Here is a 23,910-nt window from a genome sequence, read left to right as displayed (position 1 = left end):
AATAAATAAATAACAGTGTTTCTCATTTTATAGAACCAGAGATGTGCTGAAGTTACCCTTAGGATTTTCTTTTTTTATGGTAGAAAGTTAATTCACTGCCTTCTGACCTCTGAGCTCTAAAATATTTCTTGGGACTTCTAATATGCTCCATTCTCTTTGGTACAAAGTAGTTAGAAGACAAGTCTATTAACTAGCTCCAGTACACTCCACTGAGAGATAGCATGACATATTGTAGGGATTTGAGAGTTTGAAATTAGAGAGCAAATTTTGAAAATGCTAGAGACCTCATTAAGAAGATTCCAAATCATCTTCCCTGGAGAGTCACCCCAGGAGCTAATTAAGACTGTGGCTCTTTGATAGCAATCATAAGATGGATATCAAGCATCTTATATTCAGAATAGTTCAAATCAGAAACTTGGGGACACATGCTATGACAAGGCCTAAGACTTGCTATGGAGGCAGGTGTCTGAGGAAATTGCAGGAAACTAGGGTCAATGATAGTTTATTTGATCATGCTGAGAGGAAAGAGTGATATTCCTTGCAGTAAGATTAAGACATAAAAGAACTGACTGTATCCCATCTCAAGCACAGTGCAATTAATATTAGAAAATGCTGCACCTTAGAAAAGGGAAACAAAGGCAAGGGAACTAAAGTTGAAAAGAAAACATGTCTTGCTCAAGGCTCTGCCTTTTGAACTGGATGTCGAAATTACTTGCAGACCACAGGTAGAAACACCACAAGAAGAAAGGTACTAGCAGAATCAGGTAAAGCAGTTCACAATTTGTACATCTAATTTTTTCGTTGTTTTACATGGTGGGGGATCACCACAGCTCAACACTGGCCTGGCTTTAGTAGAATTTGTCATTTTAATCACCAAAGTTAATCCTTATAGCACTGTTGTAGATCTTTTTCAAGGACTACCAAATATATTTACATTCAGACTTCTCCATTAATATTCATTAATATTTATAAATACTATGTTGTACAAGATTTTGTTTTATTTTCCTTTCAAATATGTACACTCATTATTAAACTACCCTTACTAGAGGCTTTGAGAATAATCAATCAATCCTCATGGGGTTCTGTTAAAAACCTGGAGAAGTTTATGTTTACTATCTTGGCTACAAAGTTAATGCCAGTGTGTGTATGCATGCATTTATCTATACAGAATCTTTATTTTCAGTCATCTTGAATTAGTACAGCAGCTCTTTCTTACAAATTCATGCAGACGAACTAAAAACAGAAATATTTCTACCAGCACAGACCATTGATGATTAATAATAGATTTTTTTCCTTTGGATCATACTGTTTTATTTGTAGAATATAAAATGCTCATTTGGAAAAGCATGGTGAAAAAAATTCTCTAGTTACTCAATGTAATTTTATTAATGGGCATACCACAGGTAAGAAGAATTTCAAGAAATAAAAGATACTAAATACCCTTAAGAAGATATCATGTGGTGCATATTCTAATACTGTTGATGAACAAATAAAAACATACTAAATTAATGGGATAAACTTTCATTATGTTATTTATACAAAAGTGTTGGGCACACAAGTTCTGAGAGCTTAGATACAAAGTTATACATAAGTATATATTTGGGAGTATTTGGAAGGTAGGTATTAAATCATGTCTTTGGTAATTCACCTACATGAAAAGAAATGAATCAAGAAGATTTCTCAATATCCTGTTTACAGCAAAACTTTTCTAAGGCTTTATGGTGGTGTGTGCTACAGAAATGTTGTTTTACAAACACTTGAAACTCGTGGGTTGTTTGGGTCTAGTAACCACAAAGACTCTCTTTTTCTTCGTGATAATTATATTTACAATAACTACCCTTCACTCACTCTAAACCCTCATATATAATGCTTATTTATGTCTTTGCAATCCACAGCCTTTTGTGTCTAATATTAAAGACAAACATACAAAATTTCAAGTACATAAGTTTTATTTTATTTTAGCTGTATTGCTTTTCGTTGGAAGAAATATAGGTATACATTATTTTTCTAGAAGAACATTTACTTAGGGATCACATTTCTGAGTATTTAACATTTTACTTTCACTTGAAAAATGAATTCAATTAGCAATGGCATTTCATTATAAAAAATGTTGTATATACACCAGTTATTGAAAGTTAAAATGAGCTAAGTGGAAACTAAGAAAAAAATGCTCATTCACAAATTTAAACAAGGAACTCTCAGCCTATATGGAGATTTTAGCTTTCCAATGTCCTATATCTGTTTTAATTAGCATATCATTTCATAAATACATGGGTAGATTAGCCTTTTCTGACAAGAGAAATTAAGGTTCAGACAGATTAAGTGTTCCTTATAACATTATGTAGGTAATTGAAGAGCAGTTGTACCAGAGCTGGGTTGTCAGTTCTAGGACCACTTACTCTCCATGTCTACTGTAATAGAAATATGCATCACATTTTACCTTAGAGTGAGATCTACATTTCTCTAAGTTTTCCTTAGTCTACAAACTTTTTTGTAGTAAAAGACTACATATCAAAGGCTTAATTTACACTCTATTACTCGAAATGACTTATTCTTCTATTGTGAGGTTCTCTTCTCTCCATCTTGTCTTAGCTCTCACAGGTAAACTCCTAGATGGATGGCTGGGAAGAATTATACCTTCGTGACTCAGTTCTTTCTGACTGCATTCACAGAACATCCTGAGTGGGGGCTCCCTCTCTTTCTTTTATTTTTGAGTTTCTACCTCTCCACACTGCTGGGGAATACAGGAATGATCATTCTGATCCAGAAGAACCGCAGACTTCAAACACCAATGTATTTCTTCCTCAGTCACCTTTCCTTTGTGGACATCTGCTACTCCTCTGTCATCATCCCTCAGATGCTTGCTGTGCTGTGGGAACATGGCACAACCATTTCTCAAGTTCGCTGTGCAGTTCAGTTCTTCCTCTTTACTTTCTTTGCTTCCATTGACTGCTACCTCTTGGCAATCATGGCCTATGACCGCTATGTGGCTGTGTGCCAACCACTGCTTTATGTCACTATCATGACGGAGAAAGCCTGTGTAGGATTGGTAACTGGGGCATATGTGGCTGGTTTTTCCAGTGGCTTTATTCGTACTGTCACAGCCTTCACTCTCTCTTTCTGTGGAAGCAATGAGATCAACTTCATATTCTGTGACCTCCCGCCACTGTTAAAACTCGTATGTGGGAACAGTTACGTCCAGGAGGTGGTGATAATTGTCTTTGCCATTTTTGTCATGCCTGCTTGTATTGTGGTTATCTCTGTATCCTATCTGTTTATCATTGTGGCTATCATGCAGATCCGCTCAGCTGGAGGCCGAGCCAAAACTTTCTCTACATGCACCTCCCACCTCACTGCTGTCGCTCTCTTCTTTGGTACCCTTATCTTCATGTACTTGAGAAATAATACAGACCAATTCTCAGAGAGGGACCGAGTTGTGTCTGTGTTCTATACAGTGGTAACCCCATTATTGAATCCACTCATCTATAGCCTGAGAAATAAAGAGGTAAAAGAGGCCATTATTAAATCTCTGAGAAGATCAAAGATTTCCCGGGGAAACTAGATACTCTTATCAAGCAATATCTTTCTTTTGTTTCTACAATTGAAGGCTTTCCTAGACTCAAAGTTGGATTGAAACATCCAATCTTTACTTTCTGACTTAGTATTCAATGTACTTCTTCATCATCATTTGAAAGATAAGAACATTTTATGTATCTGATATTGACACATATTTACAACTGGACAGTAGATGACATGAGAAAAGAATATTTTCTTAGCACTGTGCTGAACAAATAAATCATTTGCAAATAAAAACTCTTCAATGCTAATTTATTATATGAATGAATTATTCCTAGGTTTCAATGTTGACCTTTGTTTTCCAAATTCATCTGCATTTAGTTTCCTAACATGAATAGATTAATTCAATTGATAGAGAAATATTTTGGTAGTTCAACTATATGAGTGGGCCCACACTATTGCTATCACTTTCACTAGTATTTAGTAAACTCAATTTTCTTCTTGGCACAAGTACATGCTGGCTAGGCAAAAATATTTGGAAAACAAGCACAAAACTATCTGGAAATACAGGTACTCTGTCTCTGAGGTTTATTATTAAGAATTTAAAAATTTTCTGCTTCTGGATTCTGAACGATCACAGGAAAATTAAAGGAATAGTAGTAACTTAATGATTTTATAAACATTATAAATTACAGGAATTACAAAGGTCTGTTATAGGAATTTTTGTTTTAAATTTTTAGCTGTTTTTGTGCTTTGTGAGGTGTGCTGCTCTATATGTAATAATGCATTATATATATATATATTTTTCACTCTACACACACACACACACACACACACACACACACACACACACAAACACACACACACCACATGACACTTAAGTTATTTATCCATGTCAGGGCAAGTGGAAAAGTAGGGTTCCCTGTCAATCAGATGTTGAGCTCTTAATTACTCTTTCTTCTAGCTATGGTCTATTGCCTCATCTCAATTACACAGCCTGGCATTTATTATAATTTTACTTACATTTTTCCCCTTTTTTCCAGTGAGGAATGCACTATTTTTTATTTTTAAAACTTGTATTATCAAAGATGATTTAAAAAGTCAATAAAATCAATGAAAACAGAAATTGTGTAAGTATCACAGGAGAGATAGTTTTATTTCAATCAAAAATTCTAGGGGAGGGACCAGATGAAAGGAAGGTGAATTTGATCTAAATACATTATAGGTATGTATAAAATTTCAAAATAATAAACAGAACAAAAGATATTAAACTTAGAATGTATTTTTGAGACAAGCACAAACTTATAATGTGCCCACAGTAAAACCAAGGTGTGAAATTTCTAGACACTGCTTTAGATGAAACAGTTTATGAATTCAGTTAAGTATTTATTGAACAAATGCAGAATAAATGAATCAGACTGTTTTAACCTGAAGATACAATAACCATTTCAGAGGTTCAAAGACTTTCATATAAGAACAACAATAGGGGGCTGGGGATTTAGTTCAGTGGTAGAGCGCTTACCTAGGAAGCACAAGGCCCTGGGTTCGGTCCCCAGCTCCGGAAAAACAAAAACAAAAAAAAAGAAACCAGAACAACAATAGACACATTTTGCATTTGGCATTTGGGCATAGGAACAAATGCACAACAAAAGAACCACATGGCCATCCCTCAGCTCAGGAACTTCCTTAAGCTCACATTCCACTCCATGCCTTTCCCTTCTTCTGAAAGGAGACATCAGAACTTAAAATTGAGTTTCACACAAAGACATATGCTGCTTTCTCACTGTACACTGTCCTCCTCATAGAGTGGATGCTTGCACATACTGTAAAACAATGTGGCATTGATAAGCTTTCCACCAGGAAATATTCTACCATCCCTCATCTTTTGTTTACTCTACATCACTGATTCCTTGGTCTGGGGTGGGAAGAAAGATTACATTCTGCAGAAAGCAAGTCCAAATGGGTTGGACGGTTTTCCTTAAATCCCAAGCACATCCTTCAATAGGAGTGTGGAGTATGAAATAACACACTCTTTGCTACTTGTGTTAGGAGTCCAGTCATTGATGGACTTTAGCTGATAATACTGATGGCTCCAGTCAGTGATCAATAGAATGAAAACATCTCCAAGAATATCGAATACAATCCCTGAAGAGAAAACTATAAAATGCACTTCATCATATGCGATTGGGAGAACTGCGGCAGACTCTGATAAGAGAATGAATCTCTTCAAAGAAGCATTTGGGTTACTAAGGCTGATTCCTGGGAAAAAAACTTTCTTGTGGTGGAGTCAGCCTGCCATGATTGTTTCAACACACTTTAAGCCTGGCAAAGTCACATTAAGTGTGGTAAAGTCTGTGATGTCATCTATGATTATGGAGTTATAACCCTGGGAGACCAGGCCAAGGGCCTGTCTCTTTGGTAAATCTCTAAGAGCTTCCATAATTGGCTGTACAGTCTCCAACCACTGGTGGGAGTTGATGGTGAAATAGATCCTGGGGATATCTCTTTGCAAAATATGCTTTCCTACTGACCAAATTTATCCAAGTTCATAATTTGCAGACTTTATTGCAGTTGGTACATTCTTCCAAAGATATCTTGCATTTTTCATATCATTTTTGAGTAACTAGAAAGTTAGAACCTGATCATACACTGGCAGTCTCAAGCCAGTGTATTCCTCCTGGAGTCTCAAGCTTGTGGTTGTCTCATTGATCCAGCAGCTTTCTGAAACTATCTGCTATCACTAACACGACCATCTTCCCCACTGTTCTCACCACCACTGCCAGACAGACCCAGCACTTATTTTTTTTATAGCCCACAAAAACTCATATTTCAGCATATATAGTTCTCTCTCTCTCTCTCTCTCTCTCTCTCTCTCTCTCTCTCTCTCTCTCTCTCTCTCTCTCTCTGTGTGTGTATGAAAAAGAGAGAAAGTTATATATGTGAAAAAATGGAACAGCAACTTCCAATTATTAAGAACTTTATCATTGCTAAGGACATATATCATGTAGATTAGGAAAGTGTTTGGTGGTTATGCTTCAGAAAAAATGAGGGGGAAATTGCACTTCTAATAGATAACAGAATACATGCATCCACTTTTGTTTCTGTTTTTACACAGATAACACTGTGGATTGGGGTAAAGTGACCTCACATACCCTGAGTACATCATCTTCTATAGTAGGTGTACATGCCTGAGCCAGGCATCGTTGTACGTATGTAAGTATGTATGTATGTATGTATGTATGTATGTATGTACGTTCGTATGCAATAATGAATGCATGTGTCTCATTTAGCTATGAAATATTTTGGAACTGATGAAGAGTGGGACAGTTCTTAGTAAGTTCAGCATTTTTAGTAGGTTATTATGATTATCTATGTTCTTAATCATAATCAATAGTCATGGGTAAAGAGATCAGTGTGTTTCTTTATTTGGGAATTATCTAAGACAGATGCATTCTGGCCCAGATGCACTTTGGTTGTTGATGCTTCCAACAGAAGTGGAACATTCACCAATAATTATTTAACAATTCTTGAGATAATGCATCATTATCACATAGAGGGTACTATCTCAAAAGCTTTACGTGAATCATTCATTTTACTCCCCTGAGAAATCAAATTAAAATAAATTGTATTTATTTCCCTTAGCAAAGGAAAAGAGGACTCTCAAAGCAAAGAAGAAAATAAGGCCCAGAAAGGTGATGTGACTTGCAAAAGTTGAGTAGCAAGAAAGTGGCAGAGGAAACAGGTTCTGATCTCAGCTCTTCAGAGATTTTGAACCTCCATTTATTTTGAACCTACATGCACTATACATTTTTCCCTGCACTGCTTCACAGTTTTTTAGTTTTCTTTAGTGACAATTATATTCCAATTGTACTCTTGATCTCAATGCTTCATAGAAGTTTGTTTAGGTACCTTCAGGTGCCTCATAAATGTGTCAAAATGTAACGTTACAGAATTTATCTAGCCCCTCTTCTATATCCATATACAAGATCTAAGGGATCTTCTTTGAGAAAGCAAGACTGCCTTTGATGAGCTACTGTCTTCCAAATTTCTTCCCAACTACTCTTGATCAAAGTTGTCTCCATAAACAGCTAATAAACATTGTGCAACTAGGCACTCACCAACCTAGTCTAGTATTTAGATTTTGTTTTAACTCCAGTGTTTATTTCTCTAATATTTTAAATAACCACTTAAAGCATGTAGCATTTCCACCAAATGTTAATGATTGTTATTTCTCACTAATTAACAAAATTTAAAATGTTGAATTATATATATTTCAGGAATTATTTTGTTCTACCATACTTGTATTTATTAAAGGATGTGTGTGAAATCCTTTCTGAATTGCTCTGATTTCATAACTGCTTTACTGAAGTTTATTTCATATGCCATAATATGCAAAAATTTAAACTGCTTAATTAAAAAATCAACACATAGATATACTCTGGAAACTATTATGATACTTTGGTTGAATATATACATATTCATATATGTCTGTGTATGTGTGTGTGTATGTGTGTGTATGTATGTGTGTTTGAGTGTTTGAGTGAGAGAGTATAATATAATATATATGTAAATGTAATTTCTCTCCTCAAAGTGTCTTTATACTCTTTATATTTTCTCTCATATGCCCTTTCTTTTTTTCCCCCATCTTTATTAATTAGGGTATTTCTTATTTATATTTCAATTGTTATTCCCTTTCCTGGTTTTGCCGGCCAACATCCCCCTAACTCCCCCCCCTCCCCTTCTATATGAGTGTTTCCCTCCCAGCCTCCCCCCATTACCACCCTCTTGACAGCAATCATGTTCACTGGGAGTTCATTCTTGGCAGGACCAAGGATTTTCCCTTTCACTGGTGCTCTTACTAGGTTCATTGCTATCTATGAGGTTGGAGCCAAGGGTCAGTCCCTGGAAGCTCTGGTTGGTTGGCATTGTTGTTCATATGGGGTCTCAAGCCCCTTCAAGCTCTTTCAGTCCTTTCTCTGATTCCTTCAACGGGGGTCCCATTCTCAGTTCAGGGGTTTGCTGCTGGCATTCGCCTATGTATTTGTTGTATTCTGGCTGTGTCTCTCAGGAGAGATCTACATCCGGTTCCTGAGAGCCTGCACTTCTTTGCTTCATCCAACTTACTTAGTTTGGTGGCAGTATATGTATGGGCCACATTTGGGGCAGGTTCTGAATGGGTGTTCCTTCTGCCTCTGTTCTAAATTTTGCCTCCCTATTCTCTCCCAAGGGTATTGTTGTTCCTCTTTCAAAGGAGTGAAGCATTCACGTTTTGGTCATCCTTCTTGAGTTTCATGTGTTCTGTGCATCTAGGGTAATTCGAGCATTTGGGTAATATCCACATATCAATGAGTGCATACCATGTGTGTTTTTCTATGAATGGGTTACCTCACTCAGGATGATATTTTCCAGTTCCATCCATTTGCCTATGAATTTAATAAAGTCGTTGTTTTTGATAGTTGAGTAGTATTCCATTGTGAAGATGTACCACATTTTCTGTATCCATTCCTCTGTTGAAGGGCTTCTGGGTTCTTTCCAGCTTCTGGCTATTATAAATAAGGCTGCTATGAACATAGTGGGGCTTGTGTCTTTGTTATATGTTGGGGCATCTTTTGGGTATATGCCCAAGAGAGGTATAGCTGGGTCCTCAGGCAGTTCAACGTCCAATTTTCTGAGGAACCTCCAGACTGATTTCCAGAATGTTTGTACAAGTCTGCAATCCGACCAACAATGGATGAGTGTTCCTATTTCTCCACATCCTTGCCAGCATCTGCTGTCACCTGAGCTTTTGATCTTAGCCGTCCTCACTGGTGTGAGGTGGAATCTCAGGGTTGCTTTGATTTGCAATTCCCTCATGACTAAAGATCTTGAACATTTCTTTATGTGTTTCTCAGCCATTTGGCATTCCTCAGCTGTGAATTTTTTGTTTAGCTCTGAACCCCATTTTTTAATAGGGTTATTTGTCTCTCTGCAGTCTAACTTCTTGAGCTCTTTGTATATTTTGGATATAAGCCCTCTATCAGTTGTAGGATTGATAAAGATCTTTTCCCAATCTGTTGGTTGCCATTTTGTCCTAACATGAGTGTCCTTTTGCCTTACAGGAGCTTTGCAGTTTTATGAGATCCCATTTGTTGATTCTTGATCTTAGAGCATAAGCTATTGGTGTTTTGTTTAGGAAATTTTCTCCAGTGCCCATGTGTTCGAGATTCTTCCCCACTTTTTCCTCTATTAGTTTGAGTGTATCTGGTTTGATGTGGAGGTCCTTGATCCACGTATTTGGATGTGAGATTATGTTTGTGTGCTTTTCTTCTCTTTGTTTTGTTGTAAGACGATTAGTTTCTTGCTTTTTCTAGGGTGTAGCTTGCCTCCTTGTGTTAGACTTTACCATTTATTATCCTTCGTAGGGCTGGATTTGTAGAAAGATTTTGTATAAATTTGGTTTTGTCACAGAATGTCTTAATATCTCCATATATGGTAATTGATAGTTTTGTTGGATACAGTAACCTGGACTGTTATTTGTGTTCTCTTAGGGTCTGTATGACATCTGTCCAGGATCTTCTGGCTTTCACAGTCTCTGGTGAGAAATCTGGTGTGATTCTGATAGGCCTGTCTTTGTATGTTACTTGACCTTTTTCCCTTACTGCTTTTAATATTCTTTGTTTTGTGCATTTGGTGTTTTGACTGTTATGTGATGGGAGTAGTTTCTTTTCTGGTCCAATCTATTTTGAGTTCTGTAGGCTTCTTGTATGTTTATGCACACCACTTTCCTTAGGTTAGGGATGTTTTCTTCTATGATTTTGTTGAAGATATTTACTGGTTCTTTGAGCTGGAAGTCTTCTCTCTCTTGTATACCTGTTATCCTTAGGTTTGATCTTCTCATTGTGTCCTGGATTTCCTGTATGTTTTTGGCTAGTAGCTTTTCCCATTTTACATTATATTTAACAGTTGTGTCGATAATTTCTATGGAATCTTCTGCTCCTGAGATTCTCTCTTCTATATCTTTTGTTCTGTTGGTGATGCTTGTATATGACTCCTTGTCTCTTCCTTTGGTTTTCTATATTCAGGGTTGTCTCCCTTTGTGCTTTCTTTATTGCTTCTACTTCCATTTTTAATTTTTTCACATGTTTGATTGTGTTTTCCTGTAATTCTTTCAGGGATTTTTGTGATTCCTCTCTACATGCTTCTACTTGTTTATTCATGTTTTCCTGCATTTCTTTAAGGGAGTTCTTTATGTTTTTCTTGAAGTCCTTCATCATCATGATCAAATGTGATTTAAAATCTAAATCTAGCTTTTTTAGTGTGTTTGGATATTCAGTGTCTGCTTTGGTGGGAGATGTGGACTCTGATGAGGCCACATAGTCTTGGTTTCTGTTGTTTGGGTTCCTGCACTTGCCTCTTGCCATCAGGTTGTCTCTGGTGTTACCTTGTTCTGCTATTTCTGACAGTGGCTAGACTGTCCTATAGGCCTGTGTTTCAGGAGTGCTGTAGACCTGTTTTCCTATTTTCTTTCAGCCAGTTAAGGGAACAGAGTGTTCTGCTTTCAGTCGTGTAGTCTTTCCCGTCTACTGGTCTGTAGCTGTTCCCGTGGGCCTCTTTCCTGAGTCCACCAGGCAAGTCACTTGGAGAAGAAAAGTTGGTCTTACCTCTGTTCTCAAACCTGAAGTCGTTCCTTGGGGGCTGGGTTTCAGTTCTCCCTGAGGGCAGCAACCAGAAGGGCCTGCCCTGCCTTTTCTCGGGTCCTTGTGCACAGGGGTCCAAGATGTCTCTAGGCATTTTCCACTAGAGTCAGATATGTGAGCAGAGTGTAGTCTCTTCTGGCTTCCCAGGCATATCTTCCCTTCTGAAGGTTTAGCTTTCTCTCACAAGTGATTTGCGTGCAGGGAGCTGTTTGACCGGTCCCTTTAGGTCCAGGTGGTGTCTGGACCACAGGGGACCTGCAGCTTTAGTACCCCTATCTTCCTGTTCCCAGAGGCCCTATACAGTTTCCTTTTGGGCCAGGGATGTGGGCAAGTGTGGGCAGTACTGGTGGTCTCTCCTGCCCTGCAATCTCAGGAGTGCCCACCTCTCTGGGTGATCTGCTTTCTCTCCCATGGGGTTTGGGAGCAGGGAGCTGTGGGCCGGGATCAGCAAGGTTTGGGCTTCAGCTAGAAACCAGAAGAGTCTGGTCCCAGAGGAATTTTGCCTCTGTGTGTCCTGAGTCCACCAGGCAAGTCACTTGGAGCAGAAAAGTTTGTCTTACCTCTGGTCTCAGGCCTGAAGTCACTCCTTGGGGGCTGTTTTTCATCTCTCTGTGAGGGCAGCAACCAGTAGGGCCTGCCCCGCCTTTTCTCAGGTCCCTGTACACAGGGGTCCCAGATGGTACTGGGCGTTTTCATCTAGAGTTAGAAATGTGGGCAGAGTGTAGTCTCTTCTGGCTTCCTAGGCATGTCTGCCCCTCTGAAGTCATATGCCCTTTCTTACAACTTCTTTACCACATCCCAAAGAAGTACTATTCAGATTTTTGCCATGTTTTATTAGTGCATTTCTTACAAATTCATATGAATTTGCAGAATAAACCATGAATTATGCATGGTTTCTTTCACATTATAAGTATTTCAAGGATAATACACTTTTTGGCATATACTACCAGGTCACTTCTTATGGTTGACCATTGCTATGTTGCCATGGATATAACATATTGTTTGCTCATGCATCTCTCTGTGGATATTGGCATTGTTTCTACCTGTATAAATAAAGCTATAACAGACATCTATTGGGAGCCTGGAAAATCTTTTGATTTGTTAGATGTGAAATGGCTGGATTTTAATGTAATTATATAATTTATATTTATGAAATTGTTGGATTGCATACCACACTAGTATCATTTAAAATTTACCGCCAAACGGTAACAGTTCACGAGTGTTCCAATTAGTTCTATTTTATTGTCCCTGTTATCTCTCTCTCTCTCTCTCTCTCTCTCTCTCTCTCTCTCTCTCTCTCTCCCTTCTTTCTCCCTCTCTTCCCTCTCTCAGTGCCTCTGGCTCTTACCCCAAATTGTTTGATTCTGCATAACTTTACATGTACCTGTTGTGCTTCATCACTGCCTAGGAAGGAAGGATCTGACTAACTCTCATTAGAACCAGCATTTGGCCCAAAACACCTCTTTCTATCTTTAAACTCACTTGGGAAAAGCAATAGAAAAGGTAACACAATTACATCATAAACAAACAGTGATTCATTGGAGAAATCAGTCAAGGATGGGAAAAGAAAAGAAAAAAAAATATGATAAAGAATTTAAAAAAAGAGTCAAGGAAAGAAACTATTTGCACATATATAGTAGATGAGAGACAAAAAATTGAAGATTATGACATTCTTTCTATCCCTACATTGTGAAAATGAGCTCAATACATTCTTATTTTGCTTCTTGTCAGAGAGTATTCCTAGAATCGGGAGTAAAAAACACTTCAAAACACAATTATTTTTCCTATAAATCTGATGTATATTCTCCCCCATTTCAGTTAAGAACCTGGTTACAGATGGTTCAGTTTCTATTTTTTATTGAATATTCTATGTATTTACATTTCAAATGTTATGCCCTTTCCTACTATCTTCCATCTCCCTTCCCACCTGCTTCTATGAAGATGTTCCCATTCCCTCTCACCCACTCCCACCATCCCACTCTCTCCTCATCAGCCTTGCCTTCCCCTACACTTGGAAATGAGCCTTCACAGGACCAAGGGCTTCTTCTCTTACTGATGCCAGACAATGCCATTCTCTGCTACATATGCTGCAGAAGCCATGGGTGTTTCCATGTGTATGTACTCTTTGGTTGGTGGTTTAGTTACCAGGAGCTCTGGGGAGTCTGGTTGATTGATATTGTTGTTCTTCCTATGGGGTTGCAAATCCCTTCAGCTCCTTCAGTCCTTTCTCTAACTCCTCCACCTGGGTCCCTGTACTCAGTCTGATGGTTAGCTGCAAGCATTCTCATCTGTACCAGTAAGGTTCTGGCAGAGTGTCGCAGAAGACATTTTTTATCAACACAAAAGCATGCCTAGATTTTTCTTTTCTGATTTATTAAAATTTTATTTAATTTCTTTTTTTAATAATCTAGATTTTATGCTTCTCCCATTCCACCCTCTAACTGTTCTACATCTCATATCTCCTACTCATGTTCCTGCGTCCACAAGGATGACTCCACCCCTGTCCCCTACACCACCAGACCTCTAAACTTCCTGGGGCCTCCAGTCTCTAGAGGGATAGGTGCATCTTCTCTGACTGAACCCTGACCCGGGAGTCCTCTGCTGTGTTGGAGGCCTTATTTCAGCTGGTGTACACTGCCTGGTTGGTGACCCAGTTTCTAAGAGATCCTCCAGGTCCAGGTTAATTAAGACTGCTGATCCTCCTACATGATCACCCTTCTCCTCAGCTTCTTCCAGTTTTTCCCTAATTCAACCACACTGGTCAGAAGCTTCTATTCAATGGTGTAAATATCTGCATCTGACTCTTTCAACTGCTTGTTGGGTCTTTCAAAAGGCAGTCATGATATGTTCCTTTTTGTGAGCATTCCATAGCCTCAGTAATAGTGTCAAACCTTGGGGCCTCCCATTGAGCTGGATGTCATTTTGGGCCTGTCACGGGGCCTCCTTTTCCCCAGGTTCCTACCAGTTTTTTCCCTGTGGTTCTTTCACACAGGAACAATTACGGGTCAGAGTTCTTACTGTGCCATGGCAACTCTATTCCTCAATTGATGCCCTGTCTTTCTGCTGGAGGTGGGCTCTACAAGTTCCCACTCCCCACTGTATCAGGGTCCTGTTCCCACCCACCAATACCTGATCATATTCCCCTTGTCTCTGCTGTGTCCCCTTTCTCACCCTGATCCCTCCACCAACCCCCATGATTCCTTTTTATTTCCTCCAAATTGGGATTGAGGTGTCCTCACTTGGGACCTTTGTCTCGTTGAACTTGTTGAGTTGTGTATCTTGGGTAGTCTGTACTTTTCAGGGTGGGTAATATCCAGTTATTAATGAGTATATACCATGCATCTCTTTTTGAGTCTGAGTTACCACATTCAGCAAGATATTTTCTAGTTCTATACATTTGCCTACAAAAGTCAGGATGTTCTTATTCTTTTTTTCACAATGTTTATTTGCATTTTTATTGGATAATTTTTAACTACATTTCAAATGTTCCCTTTCCCTGTCCGTAACCCCCCTATCCTGCCCCCTCCCCTGTTTCTATAAGGATGTTTCCCCTCTACAACCACTCCCCTTCCCACCTCCCCACCCTGACATTCCCCTATATTTGGGGGTTCAGTCTTGGTAGGCAAAAGGGCTTCTTTTCCCATTGGTGCACAACAAGACCATCTTCTGCTACATATGCAGCTGGAGCTATGGGTCTGTCCACGGGTAGTGGTTTAGTCCCTGGGAGCTCTGGTTGGTCGGTATTATTCTGGCGGAGTTACAAGCCCCTTCAGATCCTTCAATCCTTTCTCTAATTCCTCCAATAGGGACCCTATTTGCAGTTCAATGGTTGGCTGCTAGTATTCGCCTCTGTATTTGTTATATCCTTTTTCTTAATAGCTCCGAAATAGTCCACTGTGTAAATGAACCACATTTTCTGTGTACATTCTTCTGTCATGAGACATCTGGGTTGTTTCCAGCTTTGGCTATCACAAATAAAACTACTATGAACATAATGGAACACATGCTCTTGTGGCATGGTGGGGCATCTTTTGGGTATATTTTCAAGAGTGGTATAGCTGGGACCTCAGGTAGACCTATTTCCAATTTTCTGAGGAAACTCCAAATTGATTTCCAGAGTGGCTGTGCCAGTTTGCAATCTCACCAGTAATGGAGGAGTGTTCTTCTTTCTCCATAGCCTTGCCAATATGAGTTGTCACCTGAGGTTTTGAACTTAGCCTATCTTATTGTGTAAGGAAGAATATCAGGGTCATTTTGATTTGCATTTCTCTGATCAGTTAACTACTTTGAACATTTCTTTATGTGCTCTTAGCCATTCTAAATTCCTCTGTTGTGAATTTTATTTTAGGTTCTATACCCCATTTTTGATTGGGTTGTTTGTTTTTTTTTTTTTTTTGGTGGTTAGCTTCTTGGTTTTTTTTTCTATATTTTGGATATTAGCTCTTTATCAGGTGTGTAGTTAGTGAAGATTTTATCCCAATCTGTAGGTTGCCAATTTGTCCTATTGAGTATGTCCTTTTCCTTACAGAACCTTTTCAATTTCGTGAGTTCCCATTTATCAATTATTGAACCTAGAGCCTGAGCCCCTGTAGTTCTGTTTAGGAAATTACCCTGTTTGTCAATGAGTTCAAGGCTCTTTCTCTTCTATTAGATTCAATGCATCTAGTTTTATGTTGAGGTTCTTGGTCCACCTAGACTTGAGGTTCATGTAAGGTCGCAAAAATGGATCTATTTTCACTTTTCTACATACAGACTACCAGTTCGACTAGCACCATTTTTGAAGATGCTTTCTTTCTTCCAATGTATAATTTTGGCCTCTTTGTGAAAGATGAAGTGTTCATACATGTGTAGTTTTTTTCTGGGTCTTCAGTTCTATTCCAGTAATCAATGTGTCTGTCTCTGTACCAACACCATGCAGTTTTTAACACTATTACTCTGTAGTATAGCTTGAGATCAGGGATGGTGACTTCCTCAAGCAGTTCATTTATTGTTAAGAGTTGTTTTTGCTATTCTGGGATCTTTACCTTTCCAGATGAAATTGAGAATGGTTGTTTCCATTTTTTTTTGAAAAATTTTGTTGGGAGTTTGATGAAAATTGCACTGATTTTTGACAGGATGGCCTTATTTATTTATTTATTTATTTACTTACTTACTTACTTACTTACTTACTTACTTACTTACTTAGACACTCCAGATTTTATTCCCATCCAGGTCCACCCTCTGACTATTCCAGATCCCATATATCATCATGCCACCAGATGTCTAAACTCCCTGGGGCCTACAGTCTCTTTAAGGTTAGGTGCATATTCTCTTACTGGACCCATACTTGACAGTCCTCTGCTGTATATGTCTTGGGGTCCTCATATCAGCTGGTGTATTCTGATGATGGCCATTTGTACTATGTTAACTTTGCAAATCCATGAGCATGGGAGATCTGTCAATTTTCTGAGGTCTTCAATTTCTTTCTTGAGAGACTTGAAGTTATTGTCATAGAGATCTTTCATTTGTTTGGTTAGAGTTACTCCAAGATATATTATTTGCGGATATTATGAAAGGAGTTGTTTCTCTAAATTCATTCTCAGCTGGTTTATCATTTGTATAAAGGAAGACTACTGATTTATTTGAGTTAATTTTATATAAGGCCACTTTGCTGAAGTTGTTTATCAGCTGGAAAAGTTCTTTCATCAAATTTTTGTGGTCGTTTATGTATACTATTATATTGTCTGCAAATAGTGATACCATTTTTCTTTTTTGCCAATTTGTCTCCCCTTGATCTCTTTTTGTTGTCTTATTGTTCTCATTTTGGGTACTATATTTAATAGATATGGGGAGAGCGGGCATCTATGTCTGGTCCCTGACTTTAATGGGATTGCTTCAAATTTCTCTCCATTTAATTTGATATTGGCTGCTGGTTTGCAGTAAATTGCTTTTATTATATTTAGGTATGGGCCATGAATTCCTGATCACTTTAATACATTTAACATGAAGGAGTGTTGAATTTTGTCAAATAAATTTTCTGCATTTAAGAAAGTTAATCATGTGATTATTTTTATTTGAGTTTGTTTAGATGGTAGATTATGTTAATTTTTTGTTTCTTGAACTGTCCATGCATCCCTGGGGTGAAGCCTACTTGATCATGGTGAATGTTTTTGGATTTGGTTTGCAAGAATAATTTTTAGTATTTTTTCATTGATATTCACAAGCAAAAATGATCTGAAGTTCTCTTTTATGTACTTTTGTGTGATTTAGGTGTCAAAGTAATTTTAGCTTCATACCCATGCTCCGTTAGTTATGTTCATATGAACCTCACTGGTATTATTCAAAGACTATTAAGAACATAAAATTTGGATGGATATGGGTTTGAGGATAGGAGTATTGTTTGGATGAGATAATTGTAGGTAGGGATTATGATACATTGTATGCATGTATGGGTTAAAATATAAAGGCCTAAGCATGTAGAAAAAGGTTAGAGAGGAAAAATATGAGAGGTTTACATCTCCAAAATCTTTTTTGGAGTAATTTTTACTTGATTTTAATATGGAAATAGAGAACTCCTTGAGAGACAGCTAAAATGTGTAGATCAAAAGTTTTACTTCATTTTCAATATTTTTTAATCATTTGAATATTGGGTATATTTATATAGCATATTTTGATCATACCCATCTACCATTGCATATGACTAACTTTGTTCTTTCTTTGAGCTTCATGTCTTCTTTTTATTTATTTGCTATTAATAACCTAATGAATCAAATTAGTGCTATTAATATGCCCACAGGGTTGTGTCCATGCACTAGACAGTGAGCAACCTATTTATGTCCACATCATGTAAGGAGACAGACTCACTTTCTTTCCGCAGCTATAAAGTTTTAATAGCTTCGTTTTCAAGAATAGTTCCTTGAAAGCTACTCTTGAGCCATGATGGAATGTTGACTGGCTTGAATTTGTAGAGGACTTGTGTAGATAATCATGGGTGCAAAAATGCATGTGTGCAATAGTCATGCCATGTCCAGAAATCAGAATTTAGCAACTCTTATCTTTCTGTTAACACTTTCTCTGAGCCTTGGCTCGTGGAAGGCACAGTGAGATAAACTAAATCATGGTCACTTGAGCATGAATTATTTATTATGAGCACTTTGATCAATAGTGACTCTCTGTTACCAATAGCAACTGCAAAAAGAAGCTTCTCTGACCAATTCTCAGAGCCAATTATAGTATATAAAATAAATAATAAGGTAGTTGACAACATGACAATTTAACAAAAACAATAAGAGTATGTTCAATTCACTTCAGTGCCTATGATCTTTCCCATAGTGGGAATTTTTTTTAATCCAGGCTTACTGTGTCAAGTATGAAATATCTCCTGTGGATCAGCCTTATATTTCACTAGAAAGCAATTGGTTACCTACATTATGTTTATGCCACTATTGTCTCAGTAGGCAGGCCTTGCTGGCTTTTTAGAATTAGCATGCAGAATAAAGTGCTGGAAAATTCCATTAGTTTATTCCCACCCCCCAAAAAAGTTGGTATAGTATTTTCTGTCTCTATGTAAGCTAACAAGCAGGAAATGTCCTGGTCAGCTAAAGATTGATTTCAGAGGTTCTTAGTTGGGTTTTGTGGACTCTGAAGGTGTTGTTCCCATTTTTCTTTAAGTAGTAATACATTTCCTTTGTCGTTCTGTGCATTAATTCTTTTTTTAACTTTCTGAGACAGTCTTACTGGGAAGCTCAAGGAAATCTCGAACTCAAAGCTTGCTTCACTCAGTTTCTCAAGACTCTTTATTCTGTTTGTAAATGTTGAGGTTTTTGGGCCTTTGTCACGTTTTTCTCTATAGTCATTCTGTGGCTAATTTCACTTACACTCATGGCATGAAAAATAAGATAATTGAGTATAAAAAGCACCTAAAGAAATGTTCAACATCCTCAGTTACCAGGGAAATGCAAATCAAAACAAGTCTGAGATTCCACCTCATACCAGTCAGAATGGCTAAGATAAAAAAACTCAGATGACAGCAGATGCTGGTGAGAACATGGAGAAAGAGGAACATTTCTCCATTGTTAGTGGGATTGCAAACTGGTACAACCACTCTGGAAATCAGTCTGGAAGTTCTTCAGAAAATTGGACATTCCACTACCTGATGACACATCTATTCCTCTCCTGGGCATATACCCAAAAGATGCTCCAACATACAACAAAGACACATACTCCACTATGTTCATAGCAGCCTTATTTCCAGAAACTGGAAAGAGCTCAGACGCCCTTCAACAGAGAAATAGATTCAGAAAAGGAGGTACATCTACATAATGGAATAGTACTCACCAATCAAAAACAATGACTTTGGAAAATTCATAGGCAAATGTATTGAAAATATCATCCTGAGTGAGGTAGCCCAATCACAGAAAACCACACATAGTATGCACTAATTGATAAGTGGATATTAGCCCCAATGCTCGAATTACTCAAGATTCAATCCACAGACCACATGAAGCTCAAGAAGAAGGATGACCAAAATGTGGATGCTTCACTGCTTCTTAAAGGGGGGAACAAAAATATCCATAGAAGGGGATATGCAGGCAAAGTTTAGAGCAGAGACTGAAGGAATGGCCATTCAGTGTCGCTTCTGTCTCTGACCCGCAGAAAAGAGCGATGACAGAGCGTTCTTCTCAAAGCAGTTTATTTAGGAACCTTACAGCATGCAAGCAGAAATCTTTCTTTTCTTTTCTTCTCTCCCCCTCCCAGCTCCCTTACATCCTCCCTTAACCCCACCTCCTCAGTCCAGACTGTGTAATCTCAGTTCATAGGTCCACGTCACATGGCCTGATCTTGTGTCATGGTGTGCCTGCGCAGCTCTCACAATGGACATGGCTAGTTTCAGATGTGTGAGGAAGTCAGGTGCTAGTCATGAGACTTAGATGCAATCCCGGGCACCATCTTGGGACTGCCACCATACCCTCTCCCCACAATTCAGAACCTGCCCTACATGTGGCCCATATATATGCAGCCACCAAAAGTAGATACGATTGATGAAGCTAAGCAGTGCATGCTGACAGGAACCAGAAATAGATCTCTCCTGAGAAACACATCCAGAACATGTCAAATACAGAGGCGAATGTCAGCAGCAAAACACTGAACTGAGGAAGGGATCCCTGTTAGAGGAATTAGAGAAAGGATTGAAAGAGATGGAGGGGCTTGCAACCCCATAAGAACAACAATGCCAATCAACCAGAATTTCCAGGGACTAAACCACTACCCATAGACTATACATGGAGTGACTCAGGGCTCCAACTGCATATGTAGCAGAGGATAGCATTGTTGGGCACCAGTTGAAGGGGGAGCCCTTGGACCTTTAGTGCAGGGGAATGTCGTGGGGTTATGGGGAGTAGATGGGGGGACATCTTTAAGAAAGGAGGGGCAGGGGATAGAGGGCTTATGGACAAGAAGACAGGAAAGGGAGTAGCATTTGAAATGAAAATAAAAAATATATCCAATAAAAAAAGAAAATAAAAAAAAGAAAAGAAAATTCTTTGCTACAGCCAAAGCGTTCTCAGTTCAGTGGTTTGCTGCTAAACATGAATCATTTCTTCCCTCTCTTCTGTGTTATATCTACTTCTGCTCTCCTCTCTCATTCTGTTCTTGCCCATCCACATCCTGTTCTTTGGGTATTACAAATCTTTTCTTATGTAACCACCTGCAAATCACTCATTACTTTCTTTGAATTTTTTACCATACTTTATCCTGCTTTACTTCTTGTTTTATTCATTTTGCTGCTTCAAAAACACAGATAGGCAATTTCTTCTGTACTGAAGCACCTTACCTAAAATGTCACCCTATCTGTTATCTAGTACCTACTCCACATTTTACTTGACTTCAGACTGTACTATCTCATTTTATACTTATCATTTTATTTATTTGTTCACATGTTTATGATTTGCTTCATGAATTTTGACATAAAAGCTAAGAACACATTTGCTTACTTTGTGTTGATTCTTACTAAGGTACAGAAAATGTTTAGTAAAAGTGAGTATTGCTGATATTTCACAAATTATAGATAGATAACAAAAGTTATTAGTGATATATTTACAAAATATACATTGTTTTTTCTCATCAGGGGAAAACACTAGGAATCAGCAGAATACACTAGGAATGTAGGATCAAGTGTAAGCTTCACAGACTCTTTATATATACCTCTTTATTAATGATTTAGTAATGAATCAAATATTGCCTTTGCTTATTGATATTAAAAATATATAAAGTACGTACGTTTTCTGATTGTTTAGGAAACACGATGAGGCTATATGTTATTCCTTCCTTATTCTTTTGGAAGATATCTAGAGACTTGTAAACAGAAAGTTGTTTATAGATGTTTGTTGAAAATGGCAAGTTGAAGAATGATTCAGGATAATATAAACAATTAGACACAAATCCATGTCTTTTTACCATGAGAACTCATGAAGGTAATTACGGGAACTTGTACGTTCTTAGGGAAACTTGAAACATTTATATATAACTCTACTACTGGTCTTCTTAGAACTCACTGCAAATGATGTATATTTTTAAAAAAATGTATAGAATCTATAAGCCAGAGAATATAGAATAGTAGGTCATGCCCACATAGATATAAACCAGTTTAAGCCATATTTCCTAGGCAATCAGGAATATTTTCAAATACATATATCTAGATTTTGAGGAGGATGAATTGTTCATCCAAGAGATTTTTGGAAGATAATGATTAAATCTTGTTTGAAATCATTTCTATCCCAATAGATGTTTAATAGTTTAAATTTTGATTAAAGCCCAACGCTATGAGAAACCTAGTTGATGAGAAACCTATTTTTGCTGAGAGAATCTACATTACAAAATAAATAGTCTAAAGCAGGTCTAAATCATGGATCAAGAAATAATGAAACTATTCTGATCTATGTCTTTGATTTGATTTGGTTAACACACATTCTCTCTTTTTTTTACATTTATTTACTTATTTTTAGTTTTCAAATTTTCATACAATAGAGTTTAATTGTATTTGTTTTTCTTCCCCAACTCTTCACAGATTTTCTACTTTCTCTGTTCAACCAACTCTATTCAATATCTTCTCTTAACCATGGATATCTCCATTCTGGAACTAAGAAATTATTAAAAAGACAAACCTGCAGGTATGAAACTTGTAATATAAGTCAACATATGCAAATCAAAAGCAATTTTAATTAAGGGTTACAGTAGTACATAGTGTAATCAACTTTATGGTTTTTTTGGTGTCTTACCAACGGGATAATGCATCTCATTTCCAATATCAGAACAATGTGTAAAAGTCCATCTCTGGTGTGGAAGTTGGAGATGATTGGACATATACAAAATAGTTCACTAAAAACTCAATCATCAAAACTATTCTACAAACTCTGGACTGAATGAATAATCTAGCTGTGCAGATCAATTTCAGATAATCATGACATCAAAAGGAAGAAATGACTTTTATTGATGAGCTTCTTAAAGGCACCTTTCATGTCCTTATTCCTCAGGCTATAGATGAAAGGGTTCAACATTGGTGTCACCACTGTGAAGAGTACTGCACCAATCTTGTCTGTGTCCTCAGGGTGAGTGGATAAAGGAAAAAAATAAACCCCTATAATGGTACCATAGAAGAGGAATACAACTGTCAGGTGAGAACCACATGTAGAGAAGGCTTTCCACTTTCCTTCCATGGATGAAATTCTCAGTACATCCCTGATGATGCAGACGTAGGAAAAAAGGATCAGGGCAAAGGGAAAGGTGATGACTGATAGCCCCACAATAAATTTTACAATATTGTTGATCATTGCATCTGAGCAGGAAAGTTTGAGCAGAGGGGCCAAGTCACAGAAGAAGTGTTGGATGGTGTTGTCGTTGCAAAAAATCAATTGATTGGCCAGAAGAGTATGTGTCAGGGCAACAATATTGCTTAGCGCCCATGGACAGACAGTTAGCAAAAGACAAAACGTGGAGTGCATGATGCTTGTATAAGTCAGAGGGTGGCAGATAGCCACATATCGATCATAAGCCATGACCCCCAAAAGAAAATTGTCAATGACAACAAACACAATGGAAAAGTACATCTGTGTAAAGCAACCCTCATAGGAGATGTATTGACTCTTGGTTTGAATATTCATCAGCATTTTGGGGACTGAGGTAGAAGATGAAGAAATATCAGCAAAAGATAGGTTGGCAAGAAAAAGATACATGGGAGTGTGAAGATTTACATCCAAGCCAATGACCAGAATGATGAGACTGTTTCCAAGCACAGTGACCAGGTACATACTCAAGAAAATCACAAAGATGAATTTCTGCTTCTCAGCCTGGTTGGAGAGACCCAGGAGGATGAATTCAGAGATGGTGGTTTGGTTTCCTTGACTCATATTTCTTCTAATCTGAAGGAAAAAAATCAAAATCTCTTCATACCCTACAAAACGAAACAAAACAAAAACCCCTGAATAATATTATTTTTCTGCAGTGAGTTAGTAGGTGGCATCTCTGATGCTAAGGAGAAATCTCTTTTATGCTTAAGTAGAAGGGCTACTTCCTAAAGCATTATCTTTGCAGTGCAGTGCATAAGAACTTTATGTATACAGAGATAATAAATTCTTTTCAGTGACACTATTTTGACCATAATTTTTATAGATGTCTCTAAGAGTTATTTAATTCTCTAGACTAAGAACACAGATATGTGACCCATATTGTGAAGATGCATTAG

At 37.8% G+C, this 23,910-nt stretch overlaps 2 protein-coding genes and 1 pseudogene across 2 annotated transcripts; 1 reads left to right on the top strand and 2 right to left on the bottom strand.

The window, feature by feature from the left end:
• Positions 1-2,617: 2,617 nt before the first annotated feature.
• Positions 2,618-3,562, top strand: Or9q2 (olfactory receptor family 9 subfamily Q member 2). The gene has a single exon (NM_001001276.1). The coding sequence runs from the start codon at positions 2,618-2,620 to the stop codon at positions 3,560-3,562; it is 945 nt and encodes a 314-aa protein (NP_001001276.1).
• Positions 3,563-5,742: 2,180 nt separating this feature from the next.
• Cops8-ps5 (COP9 signalosome subunit 8, pseudogene 4) lies at positions 5,743-6,269 on the bottom strand (annotated as a pseudogene).
• Positions 6,270-22,627: 16,358 nt separating this feature from the next.
• On the bottom strand, positions 22,628-23,575 carry Or1s2 (olfactory receptor family 1 subfamily S member 2). Its single transcript, NM_001000260.1, has one exon. The coding sequence runs from the start codon at positions 23,573-23,575 to the stop codon at positions 22,628-22,630; it is 948 nt and encodes a 315-aa protein (NP_001000260.1).
• Positions 23,576-23,910: the final 335 nt, after the last annotated feature.

This window comes from Rattus norvegicus, chromosome 1 (genome assembly GCF_021556685.1).
Source record: "Rattus norvegicus strain SHRSP/BbbUtx chromosome 1, alternate assembly SHRSP_T2T, whole genome shotgun sequence".
Classification (NCBI taxonomy): Eukaryota; Metazoa; Chordata; class Mammalia; order Rodentia; family Muridae; genus Rattus; species Rattus norvegicus.
The sequence above is the reverse complement of the archived record's forward strand: the minus strand, read 5'-3'. Positions and strand labels throughout refer to the sequence as shown.